Raw genomic sequence first — 26,602 nt, 5'->3', positions numbered from 1 at the left:
CCCTGATGAAGGTGGAGTGTTGGCCCCCAAAACACGTTGAATGATTTATATGGTTATATTCGAAATTATTAAAGTGCTTCAGTGTTATTTTTGGAGGAGTTTTTCTTCTCCAGAGCTCCTAGTAGGATCCCCAGGGCCGACATTAGAATTGATGGTCTAAGGCAGTGGTGGTGAACCTTGGCACCCCAGATGTTTTGGAACTACATTTCTCGTGATGCTCATGCACTCTGCAGTGTAGTTGAGCTTCATGGGAAATGTAGTTCCAAAACATCTGGGGTGTCCTGATGAAGGTGGAGTGTTGGCCCCCAAGACACGTTGAATGATTTATATGGTTATTTTAAAAACTATTAAAGTGTTTACAGTGTTATTTTTGGTGGAGTTTTTCTTCTCCAGCGCTCCTATTAGGATCCCCAGGGCCAACATTAGAATTGATGTCGGCCCTGGGGTGCAGTGTAGTTGAGCATCATGGAAAATGTAGTTCCAAAACATCTGGGGTGCCCTGATGAAGGTGGAGTGTTGGCCCCCAAGACATGCTGAATGATTTATATAGTTATAGTAGAAATTATTAAAGTGCTTCAGAGTCATTTTTGGTGGAGTTTTTCTTCTTCAGATCCTAGTAGGATTCCCAGGGCTGACGTTAGAATTGATGGTCTAAGGCAGTGGTGGCGAACCTTGGCACCCCAGATGTTTTGGAACTACATTTCCCATGATGCTCAGGCACTCTGCAGTGTAGTTGAGCATTATGTAGTTCCAAAACATCTGGGGTGCTAAGGTTCACCATCACTGGTCTACAGTGTTGATGAAAGTTCAGATTCATTACTTGGTTTCTAAATTTGAATTTCAGTGTTTTTTTTGGTGGAGTTTTTCTTCTCCAGAGCTTCTAGTAGGACCCCATGGCTGACATTAGGATTGATAGTGTGGGGGGATCATATGATGGTGCACTGAGGCCACCCACAGGCAATCCCAGGACCCATTGGGTTAGCAGTGTAATTGAGCATCATGGGAAATTTAGTTCCAAAACATCTGGGGTGCCAAGGTTCGTTATCACTGGTCTACAGCATCATATGATGGTGCACTGAGGCCACCCACAGGCAATCCCAGGACCCATTGGGTTAGCAGTGTAGTTGAGCATTATGGGAAATGTAGTTTCCCGATCGTTCCCGACAGAGGTAGAATGTCAGTCTGCCTATGTAAACAAGGCAGATTGCCATTCTGTGACAAGGGAAGACAGAGATCCTGTGTTTCTGCTAAGCAGGGACACCGATCTCGGTCTTCCCACAGTACAATCTCCTCCCCTACACAGTTAGAAAGTTTACAACAGCTGACAGCTGAGCTGAGTCGGGTGCCGGTCCAGGCATGTGGGCAGATCCTGACCATATTGTTGCAATCCTTGCCGATCCTGGAACGCCTCTGTGACGTCAGCCGACAGAGGGCTTCAGCCCGCTGTCTGCTGAAAATGGGTCACAGTGGTGCAGAACGAACTGCACTCCTATGATCCACAGAAGAAGAATAGCCAAACAAACTTTGGCTGTACATCTCCTTTAAGTTCTGCTTTGACAAAGGGCCTGTACTCCTATAGAAACAGAGGTTTAACCTCCAAATTATGGAAATACTTTTTAGCAGCATGAGCTATGAAAATATGGAATAAACTTCCAAAGGAGTTCTAGCCAACTCGGTAGATTGTGCAAAAAAAGTCTGGATGTGCTTTTGAATGCACAGACTATAACTGGCTATTAATATTTATCAGTAATAGCACTGTAGATTGTTGATTCAAGGGATATCTGATTGCCTTGGGAGATCCGGAAAAAAAAAATGTCATTGCTAGAGAAATGTGGACCATGATTTATAGACTTTTTTTGCTTTCCTCTGAATCACCTGTGGGTTTAGGGGTTCTATGGACATGGGTTTTTAATTAATTTTGTCTGTTGGTTAAATTTGATAAAAAATTGTATTTTTTAAATTTTAATGTAAAATGGTTTTAGGGTCCATAGGGCTGTCAAAATGGCCTCCAGCAGTTGCTAGCTGCTTTATAAAGTATTTCTGTAGCAAAAGCCCTGTGTATGGTTTTTGAAATATATAATGCACAAGCAGATTCTTCTGTCCCATGAGCCCTAATGCGTTTCACTCAATCTGGGGCTTATTCATAGAGTCTACAAGTAGCTCCGAGTGGAGTGAAACCCGTTAGGGTACTTGGGACAGGTGAATCAGCTTGTGCATGTTATATTGCAATAAACATACACAAGGCTTTTAATAGAGATCAACTTCCTTTCTTTTATTACCTGAAAGTAACCTCTGAGGAATCCCTAGGGTTCAGAGGAACACTGGCTGAGAAAGGCTGGTATACAGCCATAGTAAAAAGGGCATTTTTCCCTTTGGACACAAGCGTAAGGGGCATTATTCCTAATGCACACCAATGTAAGGAGCAATCCTCCCACTGGACACCAATGTAAGGGGCATTCTTTCCACTGGACACCAATGTAAGGGACATTCTTCCCACTGACCACCAATATAAGGGACATTCTTCCCACTGACCACAAATGTAAGGGACATTCTTCCCACTGATCACCAATGTAAGGAACATTCTTCCCACTGATCACCAATGTAAGGAGCATTCTTCCCACTGATCACCAATGTAAGGAACATTCTTCCCACTGATCACCAATGTAAGGAACATTCTTCCCACTGATCACCAATGTAAGGAGCATTCTTCCCACTGACCCCCAATGTAAGGAACATTCTTCCCACTGACCCCCAATGTAAGGAACAATCTTCCCACTGATCACCAATGTAAGGAGCATTCTTTTCACTGGACACCAATGTAAGGGGCATTCTTCTCACTGGACACCAATGTAAAAAGAGTATCTATCCCACTGGACACCAATGTAACTAGCATTCTTCCAATTGAATACCAATGAGCTGGTTTTTGGAGAAGTTTCTTGACACCTTAAAATGATTAAAAGGGTTCCTCTGGGTTAAAAGGTTGAGAAAGACTGCTGTACACAATATAGACAAGTAGGATCGATGCCTTTCTTTTGTTACTTGAAAGTAATCTCTGGTGAAACCCTATGATTTCATGGAATAATCGTTGAGAAAGGCTGGTATATAGCCATAGTAAAAGGAGCATTCTTCCCACTGACCACCAATGTAAGGGACATTATTCCCACTGACCGCCAATGTAAAGAGCATTCTTCCCACTGATCACCAATGTAAGGAGCATTCTTCCCACTGATCACCAATGTAAGGAGCATTCTTCCCACTGACCACCAATGTAAGGAACATTCTTCCCACTGACCACCAATGTAAGGAACATTCTTCCTACTGACCACCAATGTAAGGTGCATTCTTCCTACTGAACACCAATGTAAGGAGCATTCTTCCCACTGATCACCAATGTAAGGAGCATTCTTCCCACTGATCACCAATGTAAGGAGCATTCTTCCTACTGATCACCAATGTAAGGAGCATTCTTCCCAATTGACGCCACTGTAAGGGACATTCTTCCCATGCACCACTAATATAAGGAACATTCTTCCTACTAGACACCAATGTAAGGAGCATTCTTACCTCTGGATACCAATGTAAGGGGTATTCTTCCCACTAACTTCCAATGAACTGGATTTAGTAGGGGTTCCTTGACCCCTGGAAATTATTCCAAGGGTTCCTCTGGGGTAAAATGTTGAAAAAGTCTGCTGTATACAATATAGCCAATAAGTGTAACTGATGTCCTACCCTTGTTACCTAAAAGTAGCCTCTGTCAAAACTCTAGGGTTCCATGGAACACTCACTAAGAAAGGCTGGTATATAGCCAAAGAAAAAGGGGTATTCTTTCCATTGGATACCAATTAAAGGGGCATTCTTCCCAATGGACACCAATATAAGGGGCATTCTTCCCACTGACCACAAATGGAAGACGCATTCTTTCGACTGAGCACCAATGTGAGGAGCATTCCTCCCCCTGGACACCAGTGTAGAGGCATTCTTCCCATTGGTTACCATTTACCAATGTAAGGGGCATTCTTCCCATTGGACACCAAAGTAAGGGGCATTCTTCTCATTGGACACCAGTGTAAGGGACATTTTTCCCACTGACCACTAAACTAATGGACATTCTTCCTACTGGACACCAATGTAAGGGACATTCTTCCCAATGGACACCAAAGTAAGGGGCATTCTTCCCACTGACCACCAATCTAATGGACATTCTTCCCACTGGACACCAATGTAAGGGGCATTCTTCTCTTTGGTCGCCAATGTACGGGGCATTCTTCCCACTGGACACCAACATAAGGGGCATTTTTCCTTCTGACCATCAATAAACTGGTTTTAAAAGGGGTTCCTTGACATCTGAAAATAAACAGGTCCTTCTGGGGTAACGAGGTTGAGAAAGACGGCTGTATTTATTATAGCCATTGAGTGGGACCGATGCTAGATACTGTTTGTTTTGTTTGGAGACTTGTGTTTGTGTCTATGCATTCATGCTCTATGTATTACATTTTTTTTTTCACTGGTACAGCTACCGTTGCTCTCCCTCGGCTAATATTTACATATCTACATGCATTTTCTCTTCCTGATCTCCTCAGACTTCTAAAATCCCCAAAGCAATCAGTGATCAGGGTAGGGATTTCACATTTACATGTTAATTGCCAGCTTGTTATGAGAAGCTTGTGTTGCAGCACGTTCATAAACCATATCGCACAAATATTGAAATACAAGAACAAATCAATTATCCTCTTCATTAAATATTGCTGACTTAAGTCAATCCAAATGCAAACTAGTACAGATTATAGGTACAGGATACCTTGTTTTATTAAACTGCACTGCGTGTGAGAACAACACGTCGAAGACTAGAGAGAACAAGAGGGATGTTAGAGCCAGCTCTATGAGACGTGACCAAAAAGGCTTTGGCAGAATATCAAATGACTGATCCTACCTTGTACATGGTACCTTGGTATCCAGCTATGCAATAAATAAAAGTTACATAGGTGATCGAAACCAGTATAAAAGGTTAAATTAACTATTTTTTGGTTCCATTTCCAAGAAGACACTATGATTATTTACATGACTTATTATGATTCCTGACAGGGCAGCCATCAGAAATGTTGGGGCCCCTTACACAGTTTTAGGCCTGGGCCGCAATCCCCCCCCCCTGGCCCTGTCCACAAACATTCCCCAGGGCCCGCCTACCATATCGTCATCCTCCTCCAGTCCCATGTCCTCCTAGTCTTCCATTCCCATCTCCTCCATCCCAGGAAAATAAAGGTGAACAGTTCTAGTAAATGCCACCCCTCCCGTCCAGGAGTGAACAGCTGGAGCACAGGGGAGGGCAGGGCCTACAGCTGTGTGTGAGGACTAGTGAGGGGCAGGACCCCCCACATAGTGCCAGTCTGTAAGGGAAGGGCGGACCTTGCAATTTAATGGTCTTGCGAGGACAGGTGGCAACCCTACTCTGTTTGGGGCCCCTCAGGACACCCGAGCCCCCTAAACCTGTATGGGCTGTACCCCCCTGATGGTCGCCCTGGTTCCTGATGAAGAGCACTATTGAGCACCCTGCTGACTTTCTCTAGGCATCCTAGATCTAGTGATGTATATGTATATTTATGTATGTAGATCTGCCTGTTTGGTTTATTATACTTGCCCACTTTAGAGAGGCATCTGGGTCCAAGATCCACTGTAGGTACTCTTACTCTGTTCTCACTTTTATATATACAGTAAATGAATATATATATATATATATATATATATATATATATATATATATATATATATATATATATATATATATATATATATATATATATATATTATTAGGGATCGACCAATTATCGGCAAGGCCGGTATATCGAGGGCCGATATTGACTTTTGCCGATATATCTGAATCGGCCCCGAAACTGGCTGATATTGCCCATATTCGAAAATATTGCTCAAAATGATGCCACATAGAATAATTCCGTTTACAAATGTTATTGAATATGCTACTCACATATGTAAAAATTAAAGATATAAGCAATTCCACATTAGCAGATCTTACTGGCAGATCGGTATCTCTCACCCACTTGCCTTAAGTGATACCCGGGTAATACCGCTCCTTTCAGCATCCACTCAATACTGCTCTGTCTTTCACCTGCTCCATCTCCCACCCACCCGATACCGATCCGTCTTACCCACTTGCCGTAAGCGATACCCGGGTAATAACGCTCTGTTCGGCATCCACTCAATACTGCTCTGTATTTCAACCGCTCCATCTCCCACCCACCCGATACTGATCCGTCTCTCATCCACTTGCCGTAAGTGACACTCGGGTGATACCGCTTCGTCCGGCATATGAACTCGGAGGCCAGGCAAGACCACGCACGTGACCTCCGAGATCTACATATATGTAGAAAAGGATATAATTGAAGTTTTATGATCGTAAACTACTGTATATGGCTAAAAATTTAAAATTAAAAACACTTGACCATCACATACTATGAACTTGTGGGCATCCAGTTCCAAAACCATGGACATTCATTTGGAACTGCTCCCCCCTTTGCAGCGGAGATGCAGACTTGTGCTTTTGGTGCCAATCTAACCAAACACAGAGCCCCCCCTTACATATACACATATTATATATGTAGCGGGGTTAAACATGCCTAAAGACACTGTTTGATATGTGGGAAGGAACTAGGCTCCCTCTAGTGGTAGCTGCATGGAATTTCCCGGGCTGTGACTTCCTTTTCACAAGATGAAGAAACTACATCTCCCAGGCTGCTTTGCAAGATCCAGGAACTAGGCTCCCTCTAGTGGTAGCTGCATGGGATTTCCCGGGCTGTGACTTCCTTTTCACAAGATGAAGAAACTACATCTCCCAGGCTGCTTTGCAAGATCCAGGGTGCACGGCTGCACCGCACGGCACTATGGGGGAGGTTATTTAAAGGAAGAGAGAAGCGCGCGAAGGGGGGGGGCCTTTCTGCGCTGGACTCTGAGGAACCAGCGAGCAAGAGTGAAGGACTGACACTGGATATTGGGCCAGAGCCTTTTAGCCTGGAGGGACGACGTGGAACCGTCCCATCTCAAGCACGAGGCACATTCCTGGAGGTCATACTGCTGTTTGCCGAGACCGGAAGTCATCCGCCAGAAGGACCCCGCGCGGCTGGCATATAGCCAAAGGACTGAGACCGCAGTGGAAGCGCGCGAAGGAGAAACTTCTGTTGGTGAGAGGGCACATGCCCAATAACTGACTTTATCTGCTGAAGAGACAGTTTTATCTACAGATAGCGGTAGCGCAGCAGGAGGTGATAAAACCCCGGGGTTTATCACCATACTCTCTCAGGAGACTCATAGACAAACAATAAGGTCTGTAAAGGAGTCGCCAGAGGCTTATCTCTCTCGCAGAAGTTATTGCTCAGTTACGCAGACACCCTGCGGTGACAACTAACAGCTCGTTGTTTTTTCTCTCTTGATCTTTATTCCTAATCTGGATTACAAATGAGCTCTATTCAATAACCTTGCTAGCGAAGATCAACAAGAAAGAAGAGAACTCTGGGGGAGGGACTCAGATAGGCCCACCTACCTGGTACTGTGTCTAGCCTTAATGCAGGAGGAGTGTGGGGGTATTCTTTTACCTTTTTAAAGCTGTTTTAAATAACCTTTTATGGACTTGTATTGTATTGTATTGTATCTCCCCTATTCAATTTGATATATAGTAAATTAAGTTTGGTTAATTACAATCTTGTGCGTTGTTCCATTGTGTCACCCAGAAGGACTACTATTCAAGAAGGTAACAAGGTATTGTTGCATAGTGAAGTATTGTATTCCAACCTGTGTATCTATTTGATAGTCCAGTCCTATTCTGGGTCAGTTGTGCCTGAGGAGGGATTGAGCCAATTTGATTGGGTTGTTAGGCAGGGTGTAGACCCAATAATATAATCAGCAGCTCCTGCGGGGGTGGTGCTACACGTGGGGGCTCGTCCGGGATTTCTACAGTCCTGCAATACAACCCTCTCAGCCATAGAATCCCCTCCCACGCAGAAATGGATCCTGTCGCTGCTGCTGAGTGGTGCAAGGAAGAGAATGTCATAGTGGAAAATGGCCTGGTGGTTGAAATCAAGGGAGAAGCCTGGACTGAAGAAAAGCTCCTCCCTGTTTTGAGGGCACTATCCACAGACAGGAAATTTTGGGTGATTGACATGAAAACTGACACCACTGTCCCACACACGTATGCACTGTGTGAGTGGAGGAAGGGGGTCCCTGATTATTTCAACGGAAACAGTGTAAAAACTACTGACCAAACAGAACTTTTCCTGATACATCCAGGAGTTCCTATTGCGGGTCCCTCATCCACCACCCCTGGGGTATCCAGCCAAGAAAAAGGTGTCCAAGAAGGGCATCCTGAGTCATCACCTTTGTCGACTTTTAGCTCAGAACTGTGTGCTGTTCTTGGGGAGATTGTGGCAAAATGTAGTAGGGACTCCTCGAGCTATTTGATGACTGGATATAGGAAGCTCCGGACATTCTCTGGGAAACAGCCTGTGCCTTCAGCAGAAGATGGGTTCGAAGAGTGGTTAGATACCGCCACTCAGGCTTTGGAGGAATGGGAGGTACCAGAACAGCACAAGAAGCAGAGAATCACAGAGAGTTTAAGGGGACCTGCATTAGAGGCTGTACGTAATCTAAAGCTTAGCAAGAAGAACTGCACTGCACAGGATTATTTGGACATTCTGCAAGATGTGTTTGGTCGGACGGAGAACGCGGCTGAACTTCTCTACCAGTTGGACCACTGTTATCAAGAAGAGGGGGAGAAGTTGTCCGAATTCATTAAACGTCTGGATAGGATTATCCACCAGATTCTGTTAAAGAAAGGAATAGACCACCGGAAAATAGATGAGACTCGTGCACGACAGGTTCTGAAAGGGGCTCAACCTTTAGATCCCATTGCCATACTGTTACGAACTCGTCGAGATGGCGGCATTCTAGAATACCCCGATCTGATTCGAATGGTCAGAGAGGAAGAGGTTATGTTGGACAACAAGAAGAAAAGTCGGCAGTTTGACTCAACTGCCCGGGTTGGAGTGATAAGTGTGGAAGAGGGTGACTCTCAAGTTGAACTCCTAAAGACCCAAGTGTCTCAGTTGATAGAAATGGTGTCCATCCTGACTGGTCAGGTATCCACTCTACCCAAGGGGAGTATATCGGAGAGGCCAGATGAACCTGTTAGTCTCAGCACAGATCCAGAGCCACGGCCTGCAAGATTGTTAACTTGTTTCAACTGCGGGGGAGTTGGGCATGTTAGAAGGGTATGTCCCAGCTCAGGAAATGCTGCCACGAAACCTCGCGAGCCAGCGGGAAACTTCAGAGGACACCGGTGAAGGAGTCAACCGGGTGTCCGCCAGTCTTAAGGGACTCCAGAAGTGGTGCAGGATCAGGGAAACTGAGTCAGGGGGTCAGACCCAAATATAATACCCCCAGTTCTAGACTCCGGGTTACTGAGGGAAGGAAAGTCAATGCACACCGGGTTCAGCGGGGGCCCAGATCAAGGAAGAAAAAGGAGAAGAGGGCCAGGGTACAGAGAACTGAATCAGACAACCAGGCTACATCAAGAGAATTCCCAACTAACTTGGTCGGGCCCTCCCCAGTGGTCTCGGTTCAGGTGGAAGGAATTTACACAAGAGCCCTCCTTGACACAGGGGCCCAGGTGACTCTTTTGTATAGAGACTTCTATGATAAATATCTTACCCATCTACCTTTGCAGAAGTTGGAAGATCTGGAGATATGGGGTATTGGGACCCAAAGTTTTCCCTATGACGGGTATCTGCCAATCAAGTTGACCTTTGATCCATCAGTGGCTGGTGAAGCGGAAACCTTCGACACCTTAGCGGTGGTCTGTCCTCGTCCACCAGGGGCCAACAAAAGCTCTCTCATCGTAGGAACAAACACTGACCTGGTAAGGCGCCTTCTGATACAACTGGTCCAGGGACAAGATGCTCAGGCGCCAAGGATCCATCCCATGCTACGGCAGGCCTACCAACGATTAGTGTTGGAGCAAGAGACCCCCGCAGAAGGAGTTGGACAACTCTGGAAGCTGGATAGAGCAGAAAAGGTCTTACAGCCAGGAGAGGTGGCCTGTTTTAAGGCTTCTGTTAAACTCACATGGCAACAGCCGGGTCCCTTCATTATCTTTGAATCAGGTCAAAAGGAGAGACAGAGAGGGATAGAAGTGATCCCTGAGGTGATCCCTTTGAAGGTGTTACAGGAAAACCGTGGAAGGGTTTTAGTGAGTGTCAGAAACACCTCTATTACACCAGTGAAGGTACCGGCCAGAGTGCTCCTGGGCCAAGTCAACCCGGCTACCCCAGTTGCCCCCATTGATTTCAAAGAAAAGGAACAGGGTGAAGCGGTTATAGAGGAGCTTTGCTCTGGAAACGCTGCCCTCCCGCCGGAATGGGTGAAGAGGGCCAAGGCACAACTTGCTGGATGTAGGGAAATATTCTCTAAGGACGAGTCTGACGTGGGATGTGCCAGGAGCGCTACTCATAAGATCCGCCTGAGTGAGGACAAGCCTTTCAGGGAGAGAGTCCGGCGAGTCCCCTTAGGTGACTTAGAAGATCTACGTCAACAGCTGGCAGAGCTCAAAAAGATCGGGATTATCCGAGAATCCAGGAGCCCGTATGCTTCCCCGATAGTGGTAGTCCGGAAGAAAAATGGATCTTTGAGGCTTTGTATCGACTACCGAACGCTGAACAGAAGAACCATCCCAGACCAGTATACCACTCCTCGAATCGAAGATGCCCTACAGAGTCTGTCAGGGGCGAAGTGGTTCAGTGTGATGGACTTAAAGAGTGGGTATTATCAGATCCCCATGCACCCTGAAGATCGGGAGAAAACAGCCTTCATCACCCCTGTGGGGTTCTTTGAGTTCAATCGCATGCCTCAGGGGTTGTCCGGGGCCCCTGCTACCTTCCAAAGGCTGATGGAGAGGACCGTTGGAGATATGAATTTGATAGAGGTACTGGTATACTTGGATGATGTTATCGTGTTTGGCAGAACTTTAGAAGAACATGAGGAGAGGTTGGAAAAGGTCTTGAAGAGGCTACATGAAGAAGGTCTGAAACTTTCTCCTGAGAAGTGCCAATTCTATCAGTCCTCGGTCCATTACCTGGGCCATATCGTGTCTGAAGAAGGGGTGGCCACTGACCCGGACAAGCTGGATGCTGTTGCTTCCTGGCCGAGACCCACAAATGTGACCGAACTCCGGTCATTCTTGGGCTTTTGCTCCTATTACAGGAGGTTTGTGGAGGGGTTCGCCCAGATTGCCCGACCCCTAAATGAGCTCCTGAAGAATGAAGAAGATGATGTCCCTGAGTTGGTAAAGCCGGCGAAGTCCACCATAGGCCCCCAGAAGGCTAAGGAATCCATCCAGGATCAGTGGACCCCGGAATGCGAAGGGGCCTTTGTCCAGCTGAAGGAAACCCTAACCACTGCCCCTGTGTTGGCCTATGCGGACCCCACAAAACCATATGAACTGCATGTTGATGCCAGCCGAGATGGGCTGGGGGGGGTACTTTATCAGGAGCATGAGGGTCATCTGCGACCTGTTGCCTATGTGAGCAGAAGCCTATTGCCTGCTGAAAGGAATTATCCTACTCACAAACTTGAATTCTTGGCCTTGAAGTGGGCAGTGGTTGACAAATTGAAAGACTACCTGTACGGAGCTGAATTCATTGTCAAGACAGATAATAATCCCCTCACCTATCTGTTGACTACGGCCAAGCTGGATGCAACAGGACATCGATGGTTGGCTGCCCTCTCTAGCTTCAATTTTAGCCTGAAGTATCGGCCAGGAATCGGAAATAGGGATGCAGATGCCCTATCCAGAAGGTTGCATGTTCCACAGGAACCTGCGGAAGAATGGACTCATTTGGCTCCAGAAGGGGTGCGTGCCCTATATCAGGGAACTGAATTTCGATCCCGAGGAGGGTCAAGAGCAGAAGAGATTGGGGTTTCGGCTATCGGAGTACCCAAATGCTACTGCCAGGTGACCCAAGTTGAAGGGGAGGGTTTGCCCCGGCTGTCCAAAAGGGACTTGCGGAAGGAGCAGTTGGAAGACCCTTTGGGAAAACTTCTCTTGGAAGCTCTGGAGATCCAGAGCCCTGAGTTGCTTCTAACTGACTCCCCTCAGGGGGCCCGTCTGTTGCATAGAGAGTGGACCCGGTTACAGATCAGAGAAGGAGTGGCCTACCGGAGAGGTCCATCTGAAGATCTGGAGGAGAAGTGGCAACTGTTCTTACCAGCTAAATACAGAGAGGGAGTTCTGGCCGCTCTTCATGATAATCATGGCCATCTGGGGCCCGAAAGAACCTTTCAGCTTGTCAGGGACAGGTTCTACTGGCCTTGTATGAGGGCCGAAGTTGAAGGATACTGTCATTCTTGTGTCCGGTGTATACAGAGGAAGACTCTGCCACGTCAAGCAGCCCCAATGGGCCATCTACAAAGTCAGGGACCCATGGAGCTGGTGTGCATTGATTTCCTTTGCTTAGAGCCTGATCTGAGTGGCCAGGGGAATGTCCTTGTGGTAACAGACCATTTTACCAGATATGCTCAAGCATTCCCAACAAGGGATCAGAAGGCCTCAACGGTAGCCAAAGTTCTTGTAGAGAAGTTCTTTGTACATTATGGGTTACCACAACGCCTCCATTCTGATCAGGGAAGGGACTTTGAAAGCAGACTGATCAAGAGACTGTTAGATATGTTAGGCATTCAAAAGACTAGAACCACTCCCTACCATCCACAGGGGGATGCCCAGCCTGAACGATTTAACAGGACTCTTTTGGATATGTTGGGGACTTTGAGCTCAGAGAAGAAACAGCATTGGGGCAAGCACGTAGCTGCCATTGTGCATGCCTACAACAGCACTGTCAGTGATGCTACTGGATATTCCCCTTATCGGCTGATGTTTGGAAGGGAGGCTCGGTTGCCAGTGGATTTGGCCTTTGGCATTTCGCCTGATCATACCTCTTCAGCATCGCATAGAGGATATGTGGACCGACTGCGGAAGAGTCTGAAAGCGGCCTATGACAAGGCTCAGGCCACATCTGATCAACGTGGACTGCGGAATAAAAAAAATTTCGACCTAAAAGTTCGGATCCATGACCTGCAACCAGGGGACAGGGTTTTGTTGAGAAACTTGGGTGTCCCGGGAAAACACAAGTTGGCAGACCGCTGGAAGTCCCAACCTTATGTTATCTGCAAGCAACTGCCAAACCTTCCTGTGTACCAAATTCGGCCTGAAGGAAGTGTGGGTCCATTGAAGGCTTGGCATCGGAACCATTTGCTGCCTCTCTCTGAAGCGGTTCGTATGCCCCCTGTGGAAGACTTGTCAGAGGCCCCTTCGACTTCTCGCCGGTCCAGACCAGTTACCAGATCTCAGACGACGCTCCCAGATGAGGGAGAGGGAAGTTCTCCATCTGAAGATTTGGAAGATGAAGAGGAGGTACCCGACTGGTTGTGGTCATCTCAGTTGCCAGAACCCACACCTGCCTCCCTGTCTTCATCTGACTTGGCTGATAGAGGAGCCCTTCGGGCAGAAGCCCCTGAATTCATACCCTTTCATATGCTTCCAGAAGAAGCAGCTGAGGATGAAGATCCTGAGGAGGAGGTTGCACCCTTCTCTGAAGAAGAACTGACCTCTCTTGAACCATCAGGTTCCTCTGTGTTGGAACATGAGGAGGGGGACATTGAAGAATCCTCAGAAGTGCCTGATCCTAGCACCTCTGAGAGCATGCCTCCACGGGAACAGAGGGAAAGGAGAGTCATTCACCCACCTAAGAGACTGACCTATGATCAATTGGGTGAATGTTCGGAAGAAGCTGTTTTTACCTCCAAAAGATCTCCTGACCAGCCTAGTTCCTCCACTGTAGATTTGGTGGGGGACAACCCTAGCTCACCCCCAGGCACAACTGTACAAGCCACCCAAGTTTTGGGGGGTCTGTGAGAGATCATGAGAACAAAGTATTGAAGTAGAAAACGTTTGCATTTAAGTTTGTACATAAGGATATTGGGTTTGGCCATTATAATAAGCACAGTTTTTGATGTTCACAATTCGGTTTACTTTGTGAGTTAATGTTTGCGCACATTTTGTTGCTCTGACCTCACTATATGTTTTTTTCTCTTTCTCACCTTTTGATGTTTTTTTTTCAACACAAACTTTAAGATGTAAGTGTTTAAGAAATTGCAAAGGCACGTGTGCTTTTTAAAGGAGCACTATATAAAAGCACTAGAAATCAGCACTATATTAACACTGTAGAAATCACTTATTTGTTTATTAATTGCACTTTATCGTTTTACTGTTGCACTGCTATTAGAATACAAAATTGGATGTATTCAGATTGACTTATTTCAGCAAAATGTTAATGTTTTTGTTGTATAATGCCAACCTATGCACTAGGGTACATACTGTTGACCTCTTTGGGGACCAAAGTTTCTCAAGTGGGGGGAGTGTGTAGCGGGGTTAAACATGCCTAAAGACACTGTTTGATATGTGGGAAGGAACTAGGCTCCCTCTAGTGGTAGCTGCATGGAATTTCCCGGGCTGTGACTTCCTTTTCACAAGATGAAGAAACTACATCTCCCAGGCTGCTTTGCAAGATCCAGGAACTAGGCTCCCTCTAGTGGTAGCTGCATGGGATTTCCCGGGCTGTGACTTCCTTTTCACAAGATGAAGAAACTACATCTCCCAGGCTGCTTTGCAAGATCCAGGGTGCACGGCTGCACCGCACGGCACTATGGGGGAGGTTATTTAAAGGAAGAGAGAAGCGCGCGAAGGGGGGGGGCCTTTCTGCGCTGGACTCTGAGGAACCAGCGAGCAAGAGTGAAGGACTGACACTGGATATTGGGCCAGAGCCTTTTAGCCTGGAGGGACGACGTGGAACCGTCCCATCTCAAGCACGAGGCACATTCCTGGAGGTCATACTGCTGTTTGCCGAGACCGGAAGTCATCCGCCAGAAGGACCCCGCGCGGCTGGCATATAGCCAAAGGACTGAGACCGCAGTGGAAGCGCGCGAAGGAGAAACTTCTGTTGGTGAGAGGGCACATGCCCAATAACTGACTTTATCTGCTGAAGAGACAGTTTTATCTACAGATAGCGGTAGCGCAGCAGGAGGTGATAAAACCCCGGGGTTTATCACCATACTCTCTCAGGAGACTCATAGACAAACAATAAGGTCTGTAAAGGAGTCGCCAGAGGCTTATCTCTCTCGCAGAAGTTATTGCTCAGTTACGCAGACACCCTGCGGTGACAACTAACAGCTCGTTGTTTTTTCTCTCTTGATCTTTATTCCTAATCTGGATTACAAATGAGCTCTATTCAATAACCTTGCTAGCGAAGATCAACAAGAAAGAAGAGAACTCTGGGGGAGGGACTCAGATAGGCCCACCTACCTGGTACTGTGTCTAGCCTTAATGCAGGAGGAGTGTGGGGGTATTCTTTTACCTTTTTAAAGCTGTTTTAAATAACCTTTTATGGACTTGTATTGTATTGTATTGTATCTCCCCTATTCAATTTGATATATAGTAAATTAAGTTTGGTTAATTACAATCTTGTGCGTTGTTCCATTGTGTCACCCAGAAGGACTACTATTCAAGAAGGTAACAAGGTATTGTTGCATAGTGAAGTATTGTATTCCAACCTGTGTATCTATTTGATAGTCCAGTCCTATTCTGGGTCAGTTGTGCCTGAGGAGGGATTGAGCCAATTTGATTGGGTTGTTAGGCAGGGTGTAGACCCAATAATATAATCAGCAGCTCCTGCGGGGGTGGTGCTACATATATATATATACTGTATATATATATATATATATATATATATATATATATATATATATATTGAAAAGTATATAGTTGAAGTTATGGGACAGTAAACTATATGGCTAAAGCTTTTGAACACTTGACCATCACACCTATATGAACTTGAGGACATCCAGTTCTAAAACCATGGACGTTAATTTGGATCCAACACCCCTTTGCAGCTATAACAGCTTGCACTCTTCTTGGAAGGCTTTCCACAAGATGTCTGTGGGAATTCGGGCCCATTTAGCTAAAAACATTTGTAAAGTCAGGTACTGATGTTGGACCAGAAGACTTGATTCTCAATGGGCGTTCCAATTTATCCCAAAGCCATTCCGTAGGTTTGATGTCAGAGCTCTAAGCAGTGCCCTAGATCTCCAACCACACCAATATTGTCAGACCATAGCCAATAATATGGTGTCACCCCCCCACCCCCCACATTTTGTGGCTATAACTGCCTCCACTCTCCTGGGAAGGCTTTCCACAAGATTTTGGAGTGTGCCCTTGGGAATCTGGGGCCAATAAGCCAAAAGAACATTTGTGAGGTTAGGTACTTATGTTGGACCAGAAGACTTGGCTCTCACTGGGCGTTCCATTTCATCCTAAACCCATTCAGTAGGGTTGAGGTCAAGGCAATCTGCAGACCCCTAGATCTCCTCCGACACCAAAATTGTCAGACCATTTCCATTAATATGGAGTGGCCAACCCCACCCCTTTGTGGCTAATACAGCCTCTACTCTTCTTGGAAAGCTTTCCACATGTGTTTAGAGTGTGCCCTTGGGAATTTTGGCCCATTCAGCTAAAATAACATTTGTGAGGCCAGGTACTCATGTTGGGCTAGAAGACCTGGTCCTCCTCAATGAAAATTCCAATACAGCCCACAGGTGTTCAGTAGGGTTAAGGTCAGGACTCTGTGCAGGCCCCTAGAGTTCCTCCCACACTAAAATGGTCAAACCATGGTCATTAATATAGAGTTCTCCCTTTTTTTACTTTATCATCCTTCCTTTTTCTGAGAAGGCTTTTCACTAGATTTTGGAGAGCATCTGTGGGAATTTGTGCCCATTTGTGACACCAGGGTACTCATGTTGTTTGAGAAGATCTGGCTCACAGTTGGCATTCTAATTCAACCAAAAGGTGTTCAGTAGAGTTGAAATCAGAGTGCTCTGCAGGCCACTCAAGCACCTCAAGCTCAGACTGGCCAAACCATGTCTTTATGGGGCTGCCTTCATGCACAGGGGCACAGTCATTCTGGAACAGAAAACCTTACACCTCTGGTCATATACATCTAATTGTCTGGTATATTTCTGGTTTACTTATCTGAATTAACCCTTTAGGGGCTACCTAGACCTTATTTCACACGTATGTGCTCATTTACCTATCTTTATATCAAAGGTCATGTGTGGGTGTAGTTTCGATTATTTTTAACGATAATTATGGATCAGGGTAAATTAAAATGAAAAGCAGGTTTGTGTGACTTTCCTTTTAGGTTATATCTCTGTTTTAGTACATTACCACCATGGGGCCACCTGTTCTCACCAATTGTCACTCAACTGAAAGTGCTATGACCTAAAAACAGCTTTTATCACCGCCAGCAACAAAACACAGGCCTGCTGTCCCTGGCAGTTGCCGGTATAAAAATTAACCATTTCTTATGCCACCTATTTAAAAAGAATGTGAATCCTTACATAAAAAATATTATTTAGTATTTTATCCAGCCAACACTTTGAAGCTGGATCCTTTTATTGATGTCTTTGCCTACCTGTGTTGAAAAATGCCTGTTGTATACATATATATTTTTTTAACCATGAAGGAACCTTTGAAAAAAATCTTTAAGACTCAGGGAACCTCCGCTAAAACTATTAAATGTACAGATCGTTGTACATTGCCTTGATCAGTAAGATGAAGACACAGTGCATCTAGAAATCTTCACTTTTTCCATATTTTGTTATGTTACAGCCTTATTCTAAAATGGATTAAATTCAATATTTCCTCAAAATTCTACAAACAATCCCCCATAAGGACAACGTGAAAGAAGTTTGTTTGAAATCTTATCAAATTTATTAAAAATAAAAAAAACTTAAAGCGGAGTTCCGGGTACAGAATCGTTTTTTTTTTTTTTTTTTTAACAGTGACCCTTAGACCTCTATACATCCGCTAATCCTGTTTCATACAATGAAATAATCGGTTTGCAAGCATAAAATCTTACTTTATAAAATTTTTGATGAGCGCCGCCATCTTTGTCCTGGATCGCCGAGTCCATTGTGGGGAAATGTCTTCCCTTCTTCTAGTGGGCGGAGGCCGGTGAATCCAGCATGAAATCTCGCGCATGTCCAGTACTACGCGATCGGCATAGTATATGGATGCCTATCATCGTGTTATTTCCTGTTTGGAAATAACGCGATGAGAGGAGCGGCCGGCCGCCTACGTCTGTCAGGATGGCAGGTAGAGCCTGACTAATAGAGAGAACTCTCACCTGATGAGAAGGCCGTGGTAGCAGAGCTGGATGCCGTATGGACACCAAGGTAAGTACTCTGATAAGGACACAGGTTCACCTGAGGTGCGGAGTCCAAGTGTTAGCTGGTTTTCACCAGGGCCCCTAATTGTGGTGTTGTACTACGCTGCAAGCTAGCACCAGGTCGCGGTCCCCAGGATCACCCAGCCAGGCAGAGCGCAGGTTCTGGTCCAGAAGCAGAGAAGCAGACAAGGGTTAACCAAGAGAGTAGTCAGACGAGCCAAAGGTCAGGGGGGGCAGCAAGTAGCAAAGACAAGAGGAAGCCGGGTCAAATAATCAGGAACAACAGGAACACAGGATCACAAGGAAGAGCTGAAAATAACAGCAACTTCCTGTAGTGACAGCTGTGTTTAAATAGGCCAATTTGGTAGCCTCGAGCTATACTGAGGTAGCCTCGAACCACACTGAGTTAGCCTCTAGCTATACTGAGGTAGCCTGGAACCATACTGAGGTAGCCTCTAGCTATACTAAGGTAGCCTCTAGCTATTCAAGGCGCCTCTTCGTATACGCATGCGTATAGGTGTTTGCCGGTTTGCGGCACCAGTCCGCCTGTGTATAGCAGTGGATCCCTGACAACGTCACTGCCAATTGCTTCCTGGGAGCGACGAGTAAGAGCTCCCAGGATGCATTGCGGGACAGGAAGTGACGGCGCGGGCCGAGGAAGGAGGAAGTCGATGGAAAGGGGAGTATATTATCCTCTCTAAAAAGGTAAGGTAAAAAAAAAAAAAAAAGTCGGGAATATCCAATTCGGGCACAGGAAAGAATAAGGAAGCAGATGCCGTCAAATCTACAGACACGATTCTGTGCCCGGAACTCCGCTTTAAAAAAAAATAAAAAATCACATGCTCAAATATTCACAGACTTTTCAGTGACACTCAAAATTGAGCTCAGGTACATACTGTTTCTACTGATCATCCTTGAGATGTTTCTACAACGTTATTGGAGTCCACATGTGGTAAATCCAGTTGATTGGACATGATTTGGATTTGCATGTCAGAGCACAAACCAAGCCGTGAAGTCCAAGGAATTGTCTGGAGACCTCCGAGTCAGGATTGTATCGAGGCACAGATCTGGGGAATGGTACAGAAAAATATCTGCAGCATTGAAGGTCCAAGTGAGCACAATGGCCTCCATCATCTCTAAATGGAAGAAGTTTGGAACCACCAGGTCTCTTCCTAAAGTGGTAAAACTGAGCGATCTGGGGAGAAGGGACTTAGTAGAGGAGGTGACCAAGAACCTGATGGTCACTCTGACAAAGGTCCAGCATTTCACTGGGAAGAGAAAGAACAACCATCTCTGTAGCACTCCAGCAATCAGACCTGTATGGTAGAGTGGCCAGGCGGAAGCTGCTCCTCAGTAAAACGCAAATAACAGCCCACCTAGAGTTTGTCAAAAGGTGCCTGAAGGACTCTCATACCATTAGAAACAAAATTCTCTGGTCTGATGAAACAAAGATTGAACTCTTTGGCCTGAATGGCAAGCATCGTGTCTGGAGGAAACCAGGCAAAACTCATCACCTGGACAGTACCATCCCTACAATGAAGCATGGTGGTGGCAGCATCACACTGTGGGGATGTTTTTCAGTGGCAGGAACTGGGAGACCAGTCAGGATTGAGGGAAAGATGAATGAAGCAATTTACAGAGACATCCTTGATGGAAACCTGCTCCAGACGCTCTGGACCTCAGACTGGGGCGAAGGTTCGTTTTCCAAATAGGACAACAACACTAAGCACACAGCCATAATAAAAAAGGAGTGGCTATGGGATAACTCTGTAAATAGTTATTGAGTGGCCAAACCAGAGCCCAGACTTGAACCCAATTGAACATCTCTGGAGAGATCTGAAAATGGCTGTGCACCGACGCTCCCCATCCAACCTGATCGAGGTTGAGAGGTCCTGCAAAGAAGAATGAGAGAAACTGCCCAAAAATAGGTGTGCCAAGCTTGTAGCATCATACTCAAAAAGATTTGAGGCTGTAAATGGTGCCAAAGGTGCTTCACCAAAGTATTGAACAAAGGGTGTAAAATACTTATGTGTGGATGATGTGAAGGCGCCTTGTTCTTAGGGGATTTTTTTGGATTGTAGAACCTGCTGCCCTTTTAATTGCAAGATGCAATACAAGCTAGATAAAAATGGTAAAAAGGCGCTGGTATCCCTGAATATAAAATAGATATCATTGGGGCACCAATTTTCGGAAAATAATATAAATGTGTAAAATACAAAATATCTGTGACCAATTAATTAATGTTATAAAATTAAAAAATGAATATAAGGTGCAATGCCTGGTGTTTGTCTGTGACAAGGAATAAATTAAGGTAAATAGTAACTTATTCTTAAATAAGAATATTAAGTAAGAATTTTTTAAGAATAAGTTACTATTTACCTTAATTTATTGCTTGTCACAGACAAACACCAGGCATTGCACCTTATATTCATTTTTAATTTTATAACATTAATTGGTCACAGAAATTTTGTATTTTACACATTTATATTATTTTCCGAAAATTGGTGCCCCAATGATATCTATTTTATATTCAGGGATACCAGCGCCTTTTTACCACTTTTATCTAAAATACTTATGTACATGGGATTTTTTTTGTTTCTTATTTTTAATAATCTTGCAAAGATTTCAAACAAACTTCTTTCACATTGTCATTATGGGGATTTGTTTGAAGAGTTTTGAGAAAAATAATGAATTAAATCAATTTTGAAATAAGGCTGTAACATAAAATGTGGAAAAAGGGAAGCTCTGTGAATATTTTCCGGATGCCCTGTATAAATACGTAAAAACACTGGTATGAAAACACTTACATTGGTGGCTATTGGAGAAGTTTTTCCTTATACTGTTGATCAGTGGAGAAGGGCCTTCTTATATATGTGATCAGTGAAGGGCCCCTTATATTGGAGAAGTTCCCCTTACATAGGGCCCCTTTACATTGGTGGTCAGTGTAGCTGTAACCTCTTACATTTGTAGTCAGTAGAAAAGCCCCCATACATTGAGTAGTTAGTGGAAAAGCCATTTTACTGTACATTGGGTAGTTGATGGAGAAGTCCCATTACATTGAGTAGCTGGTGGAAAAGCCATTTTACATTGGGTTTTTATGGAGAAGTCCCCTTACATTGGTTAGTTTGTAAAAAAGCCATTTTACATTGAGTAGTTGATGGAGAAATTCCCATACATTGAGTAGTTGATGGAGAAGTCTTCTTACATTGGATAGTTGGTGGAAAAGCCATTTTACTGTACATTGGGTAGTTGGTGGAGCATTTTACAAAAGGTAGTTGATGGAGAAGTCACCATACATTGGGTAGTTGGCGGAAAAGCCATTTTACATTGGGTAGTTGGTGGCAAAGTCCCCTTACATTGGGTAGTTGGTAAAAAAAAAGCCATTTTACTTTGGGTAGTTGATGGAAAATCCCCTTACATTAAGTTTTAGAGAAGTCCCCATACATTGAGTAGTTGGTGGAAAAGCCATTTTAGGTTGGGTAGTTGATGGAGACGTCCCTTTACATTGGGTAGTTGGTAAATAAGCCATTTTACATTGGGTAGTTAATGGTGAAGTCCACTTACATTGGGTAGTTGGTGTAAAAGCCATTTTACATTGGGTAGTTGATGAAGAAGTCCTCTCGGGTAGTTGGGGGAAAGCCATTTTACATTGGGTAGTTGAGGAAGAAGTCCCCTTACATTGGGTAGTTGGTGTAAAAGCCATTTTACATTGGGTAGTTGATGAAGAAGTCCCCTTACATTGGGTGGTTGGTGTAAAAGCCATTTTACATTGGGTAGTTGATGAAGAAGTCCCCTTACATTGGGTAGTTGGTGGAGAAATCCCCATACATTGAGTAGTTGGCAAAAAAGCCATTTTACAAAAGGTAGTTGATGGAGAAGTCACCATACATTGGGTAGTTGAAGGAAAAGCCATTTTACATTGGGCAGTTGGTGGAAAGTCCAATTACATTGGGTAGTTGGTAAAAAAAGCCATTTTACTTTGGGTAGTTGATGGAAAATCCCCTTACATTAAGTTATTGAGAAGTCCCCATACATTGCGTAGTTGGTGGAAAAGCCATTTTAGGTTGGGTAGTTGATGGAGACGTCCCTTTACATTGGGTAGTTGGTAAATAAGCCATTTTACATTGGGTAGTTGATGGCGAAGTCCCCATACATTAAGTAGTTAATGGAGAAGTCCTCTCGGGTAGTTGGTGGAGAGCCATTTTACATTGGGTAGCCGATGAAGAAGTCCCCTTACATTGGATAGTTGGTGGAAAACCCATTTTACATTAGGTAGTTGATAAGTAAGTCCCCTTACATTGGGAAGTTGGTGTAAAAGCCATTTTACATTGGGTAGTTGATGAAGAAGTCCCCTTACATTGGGTAGTGGGTGTAAAAGCCATTTTACATTGGGTAGTTGATGAAGAAGTCCCCTTACATTGGGTAGTGGGTGTAAAAGCCATTTTACATTGGGTAGTTGATGAAGAAGTCCCCTTACATTGGGTAATTAGTGGAAAAGCCATTTTACATTGGGTAGTTGGTGGAAAAGTCCCCTTCCACTGGTGATCAGTGTTGGGACTCGGAGGACATCAATCTGCTCCCTTCTCTGCTTAACACATCCCATAACATTTGGAGAAACCCCGGCACTCCACAGAACCCTGGATGCAAAAGGCTGAGTTAGAAGCAAAATCTCCTCCCTTATCTGAGGGCTCAGCCCCAAATTTCAAAAATAGTCATGTGTGAAAGGGAGCTACTTCTGCTGGGCTATCTCTTTAGTGATCCTTTAGTGCTCTGGGAATCCTTTGTCCCAAAATAATAAGTATATAGTTAAAAAAATATCAAACCATTTTTTTCAAAGTGTGGGAATGTGGGAATGGAGAAATGTCCTCTTGCATTGGTGATCAGTGAAGAGGTGCCCCCTTACGTTGATGGTCAGAGGGGAGAGAGGAATGATCCTTGGTAGTCATTGGGGAAATGCTCCCTTTTTATTGTATCAAAATGTATCAAACAATAAAATGAACCCAATCATTAGTTTCTCTTTAACCCTCTTGGCTCAAGTGTAAAAACATTACTAGTGCCATATGGTGCTTCTCATTTTTGAAGACAGATACATTCGTATTTTTGATGATTGTTTCCTTTTGTCTTTCTCACGCAGGACTCCAAAAAATGGAGCAATAATGAGAGGGGAGAAGCAGAGGGAGAAGCATGAGCTGGCGTCTATTCAAGTTGCTCTCCTTCCTGTTTATTTGGGAGCAGATCACAGTTCAGAAATCATTCCAATCCCAGGAACATGTCTCCAAAGAGTTTGACTGGATTATCTCTGATCGAGGACCATTTCATCATTCCCGGAGCTACCTGTCCTTTGTGGAGAGGCATCGGCAGGGCTACTCAACTAGATACAAGATTTACAGGTTGAAACCTTTTTTGATCATCTCTTTATTGATATGTGTTTCTCTGCATGATCCTATAGTCAGGGCTGGGACAACGAATGGGCTCGAGGGGGGGCTGCCCTGGGCACTGTGGTTTCATGCAAGATGAGGGGGTTCATGACCTGTGGAGACCTTTATAGCAGAGAGCAGATCCTTTAGTCAGGACTGGGACAAGGGGTGGCCAGGATGGGGGGGGGGGGGTTTAATGACCCGTGGAGATCTTTATAGCAGAAAGCGGATCCTTTAGTCAGGGCTGGGACAACGGGTGGGCTCGAAGGGGCGGCTGCCCTGGGCACTGTGGTTTCATGCAACATGGGCGGGGAAAGGGGGGGGGGGTTAATGACCTGTGGAGATCTTTATAGCAGAAGGTTGATCCTATAGTCAGGGCTGGGACAAGGGGTGGGCTGGAGGGGAGGCTGCTCTGGGCACGGTAGTTTCATGCAAGATGTGCAAGATGGGGGGGGGTTTGCTGTGAGGATATTGAGGGGGAGGAGAATTGTGTTGGGAGGGACAACTTGAGGGGGCAGCAGGGGGTAAGAAATGCTAGGAGTGGTGATTTAGGGGGATTTGTGTTGGGGGTGGGGGAAGAGGATTTAAGCTAGTAGGGGGATTTTGTTTTTTTTTTTACTTTTTTTAGATGAGGTGATATGGTAAAGGGGGAGCAGAATTGTGCTAGGAGGGGAAAAACTTAGGGGTGGATTTGTGCTAGGAGGGGGGCTTTAGAATAAGGGCGGCGGGGTTTTGCTGCAAGGAGATTGAGGGGGAGGAGAGTTGTGTTGGGAGGGACAACCTGGAGGGGGCAGCAGGGGGTAAGAAATGCTAGGAGTGGTGATTTAGGAGTGGTGATTTAGGGGAATTTGTGTTGGGAGGGGGGGGATGGGGGAAAAGGATTTACGCTAGTAGAAGGAATTCGGGTTTTTGTTTTTTTTCGATGAGGTGATATGGTGAAGGGGGGAGGGGAATTGTGCTAGGAGGGGAAATCTTTGTGGGAGGGGAGGATTTGTGCTAGAAGGGGAAATATAGGGGGTGGATGTGTGCTAGGAGGGGGGCTTTGGAGTGGGTGCGAGGGGGGGGGGTTGCTGCTAGGAGATTGAGGGGGAGGAGATTTGTGTTGGAAGGGACAACTTAAGGGGGCAGCAGGGGGTAAGAAATGCTAGGATTGGTGGAAGAGGATTCACGCTAGTAGGAGGAATTTGTGTTTTTTTTTTAGATGAGGTGGTATGGTGAAGGGGGAGCAGAATTGTGCTAGTAGGGGAAATCTTTGTCGGGGGGGGGGGGGGTTGTGCTAGAAGGAGACATTTAGGGGGAGTGGATTTGTACTAGGAGGGTGGCTTTAGAGTAGGGGTGGGGGGGGGGTTTGCTGCGAGGAGATTGAGGGGGAGGAGATTTGTGTTGGAAGGGACAACTGGAGGGGGCAGCAGCTGGCAAGAAATGCTAGGAGTGGTGATTTAGGGGGATTTGTGTTGGGAGGAGGGGGCTGGGGGAAGAGGATTTATGCTAGGGTGGGGGGGGATTTGGGTTTTTCTTTTTTTTTTTAAATGAGATGATATGGTGAAGGGGGTGGAGAATTGTGCTAGGAGGGGACATATTTGTGGGAGGGGAGGATTTGTGCTAGAAGGGAAACTATAGGGGGTGGATTTGTGCTAGGAGGGGAACTTTGGATTGGGGGGTCTCTAACGTTTTTTTCAGGAAAAGCTTTCGGGGTATGTCCCCTTCTTCAAGGTCCAAGCAGTACTAATTTACAAAGTTTTAGCCAAATGTTTAAAAAAAAAAAAAAAAGAGAATCTCCGAAGGAGGAAAAAAACAAACCAAAAAAAAAAAAAAAAAGAAATATAAAAAATAAAAATAAAAATAAAAAAAAAGAATCCCCGAGGGAGAAAAAAACAAAAAAAAACAAAAGAAAAAACAAAAAAAAAAACCAAATGTACACAACAATGGTAATTAAATTAGAATAAGTTAGTGCCTTCTTGCTCTTCTCAGACTCACATTTGTTTTGTGCTGACATTGTATCAGTTGCAGAATAAAGAAAAAGATAAATAAATAACAATATACTAAAGTGCAACAATATATACAAATAAATGCAGAAGCGCCATTCATGCGTGATCTATGGTCAAGAAGAGGAAATGTCAAACCTTACGTATTCAACAGAAGAATTATACATGAAAATAGCAATAATAACAGAAAAAGAATATGCGCAAATTACAGAGAGAACATCAAGGACATTGGTCTAAGAGCATAAAGAGTTTATAAAAAACCTTTTAGTGCAAAATTTATTCGCATATATGGTATTCCAGAATATGTAATACTTGTTATTAAAAATATTTTTTTAATAACATTTTTAATATTTATTCATTTTAAACAAATTACCTTCAGAAATGGTAAAAGATGGTAAAAAAATAAAAAAAAATAAATAACTTCAGAAATTAAAGTTGAACTAGGCAGATATAAAAAAAAATGAATAGTCATTTATTTATAAAAAAAAAACAAAACAAAAAAAAAATGTGTATTTTCACATTCAAATAGTACAATTGTGCTGTGCTGGACATCTGTGTAGCTCTTTGCAACTATTTAATGTTATTTATATTATATTAATTATAGCTTTATATTTAAAAAATGTATAATGATATTCAAAACTTTGTTAATAGAAAATATTATAAAATGTTATTTGACGTAATTTAACTTTAGAAATTAAAGTTGAACTCCAGGCAGATTATAACCCCCCCCCCCCCAAAAAAAAAACAAAACAAAAAAGAAACAGTTATTTTTTAAAAAGACACTAAATGTATTTTCAAATTCAACTAATACAGTTGTGCTGTGCTGGACATCTGTACAGATCTTTGCAACTATTTAATGTTATTTATA

General features: G+C 44.4%; 1 protein-coding gene across 1 annotated transcript in view; it reads left to right on the top strand.

Annotated features, from left to right (window-relative positions):
* Positions 1-26,602, top strand: part of BRINP1 (BMP/retinoic acid inducible neural specific 1) — a 312,079-nt gene that overhangs the window by 123,579 nt on the left and 161,898 nt on the right. Inside the window, exon 2 of the mRNA XM_082263342.1 lies at positions 23,467-23,722. Within this exon, the coding sequence (XP_082119468.1) occupies positions 23,517-23,722 (206 nt within the window). The 5' untranslated portion in view covers positions 23,467-23,516. The remainder of the gene's footprint in view (positions 1-23,466; positions 23,723-26,602) is intronic.

This window comes from Pelophylax lessonae (genome assembly GCF_965119305.1).
Source record: "Pelophylax lessonae genome assembly, chromosome: 7".
Lineage (NCBI taxonomy): Eukaryota > Metazoa > Chordata > Amphibia > Anura > Ranidae > Pelophylax > Pelophylax lessonae.
This window is presented reverse-complemented; position numbering and strand designations above follow the sequence as displayed.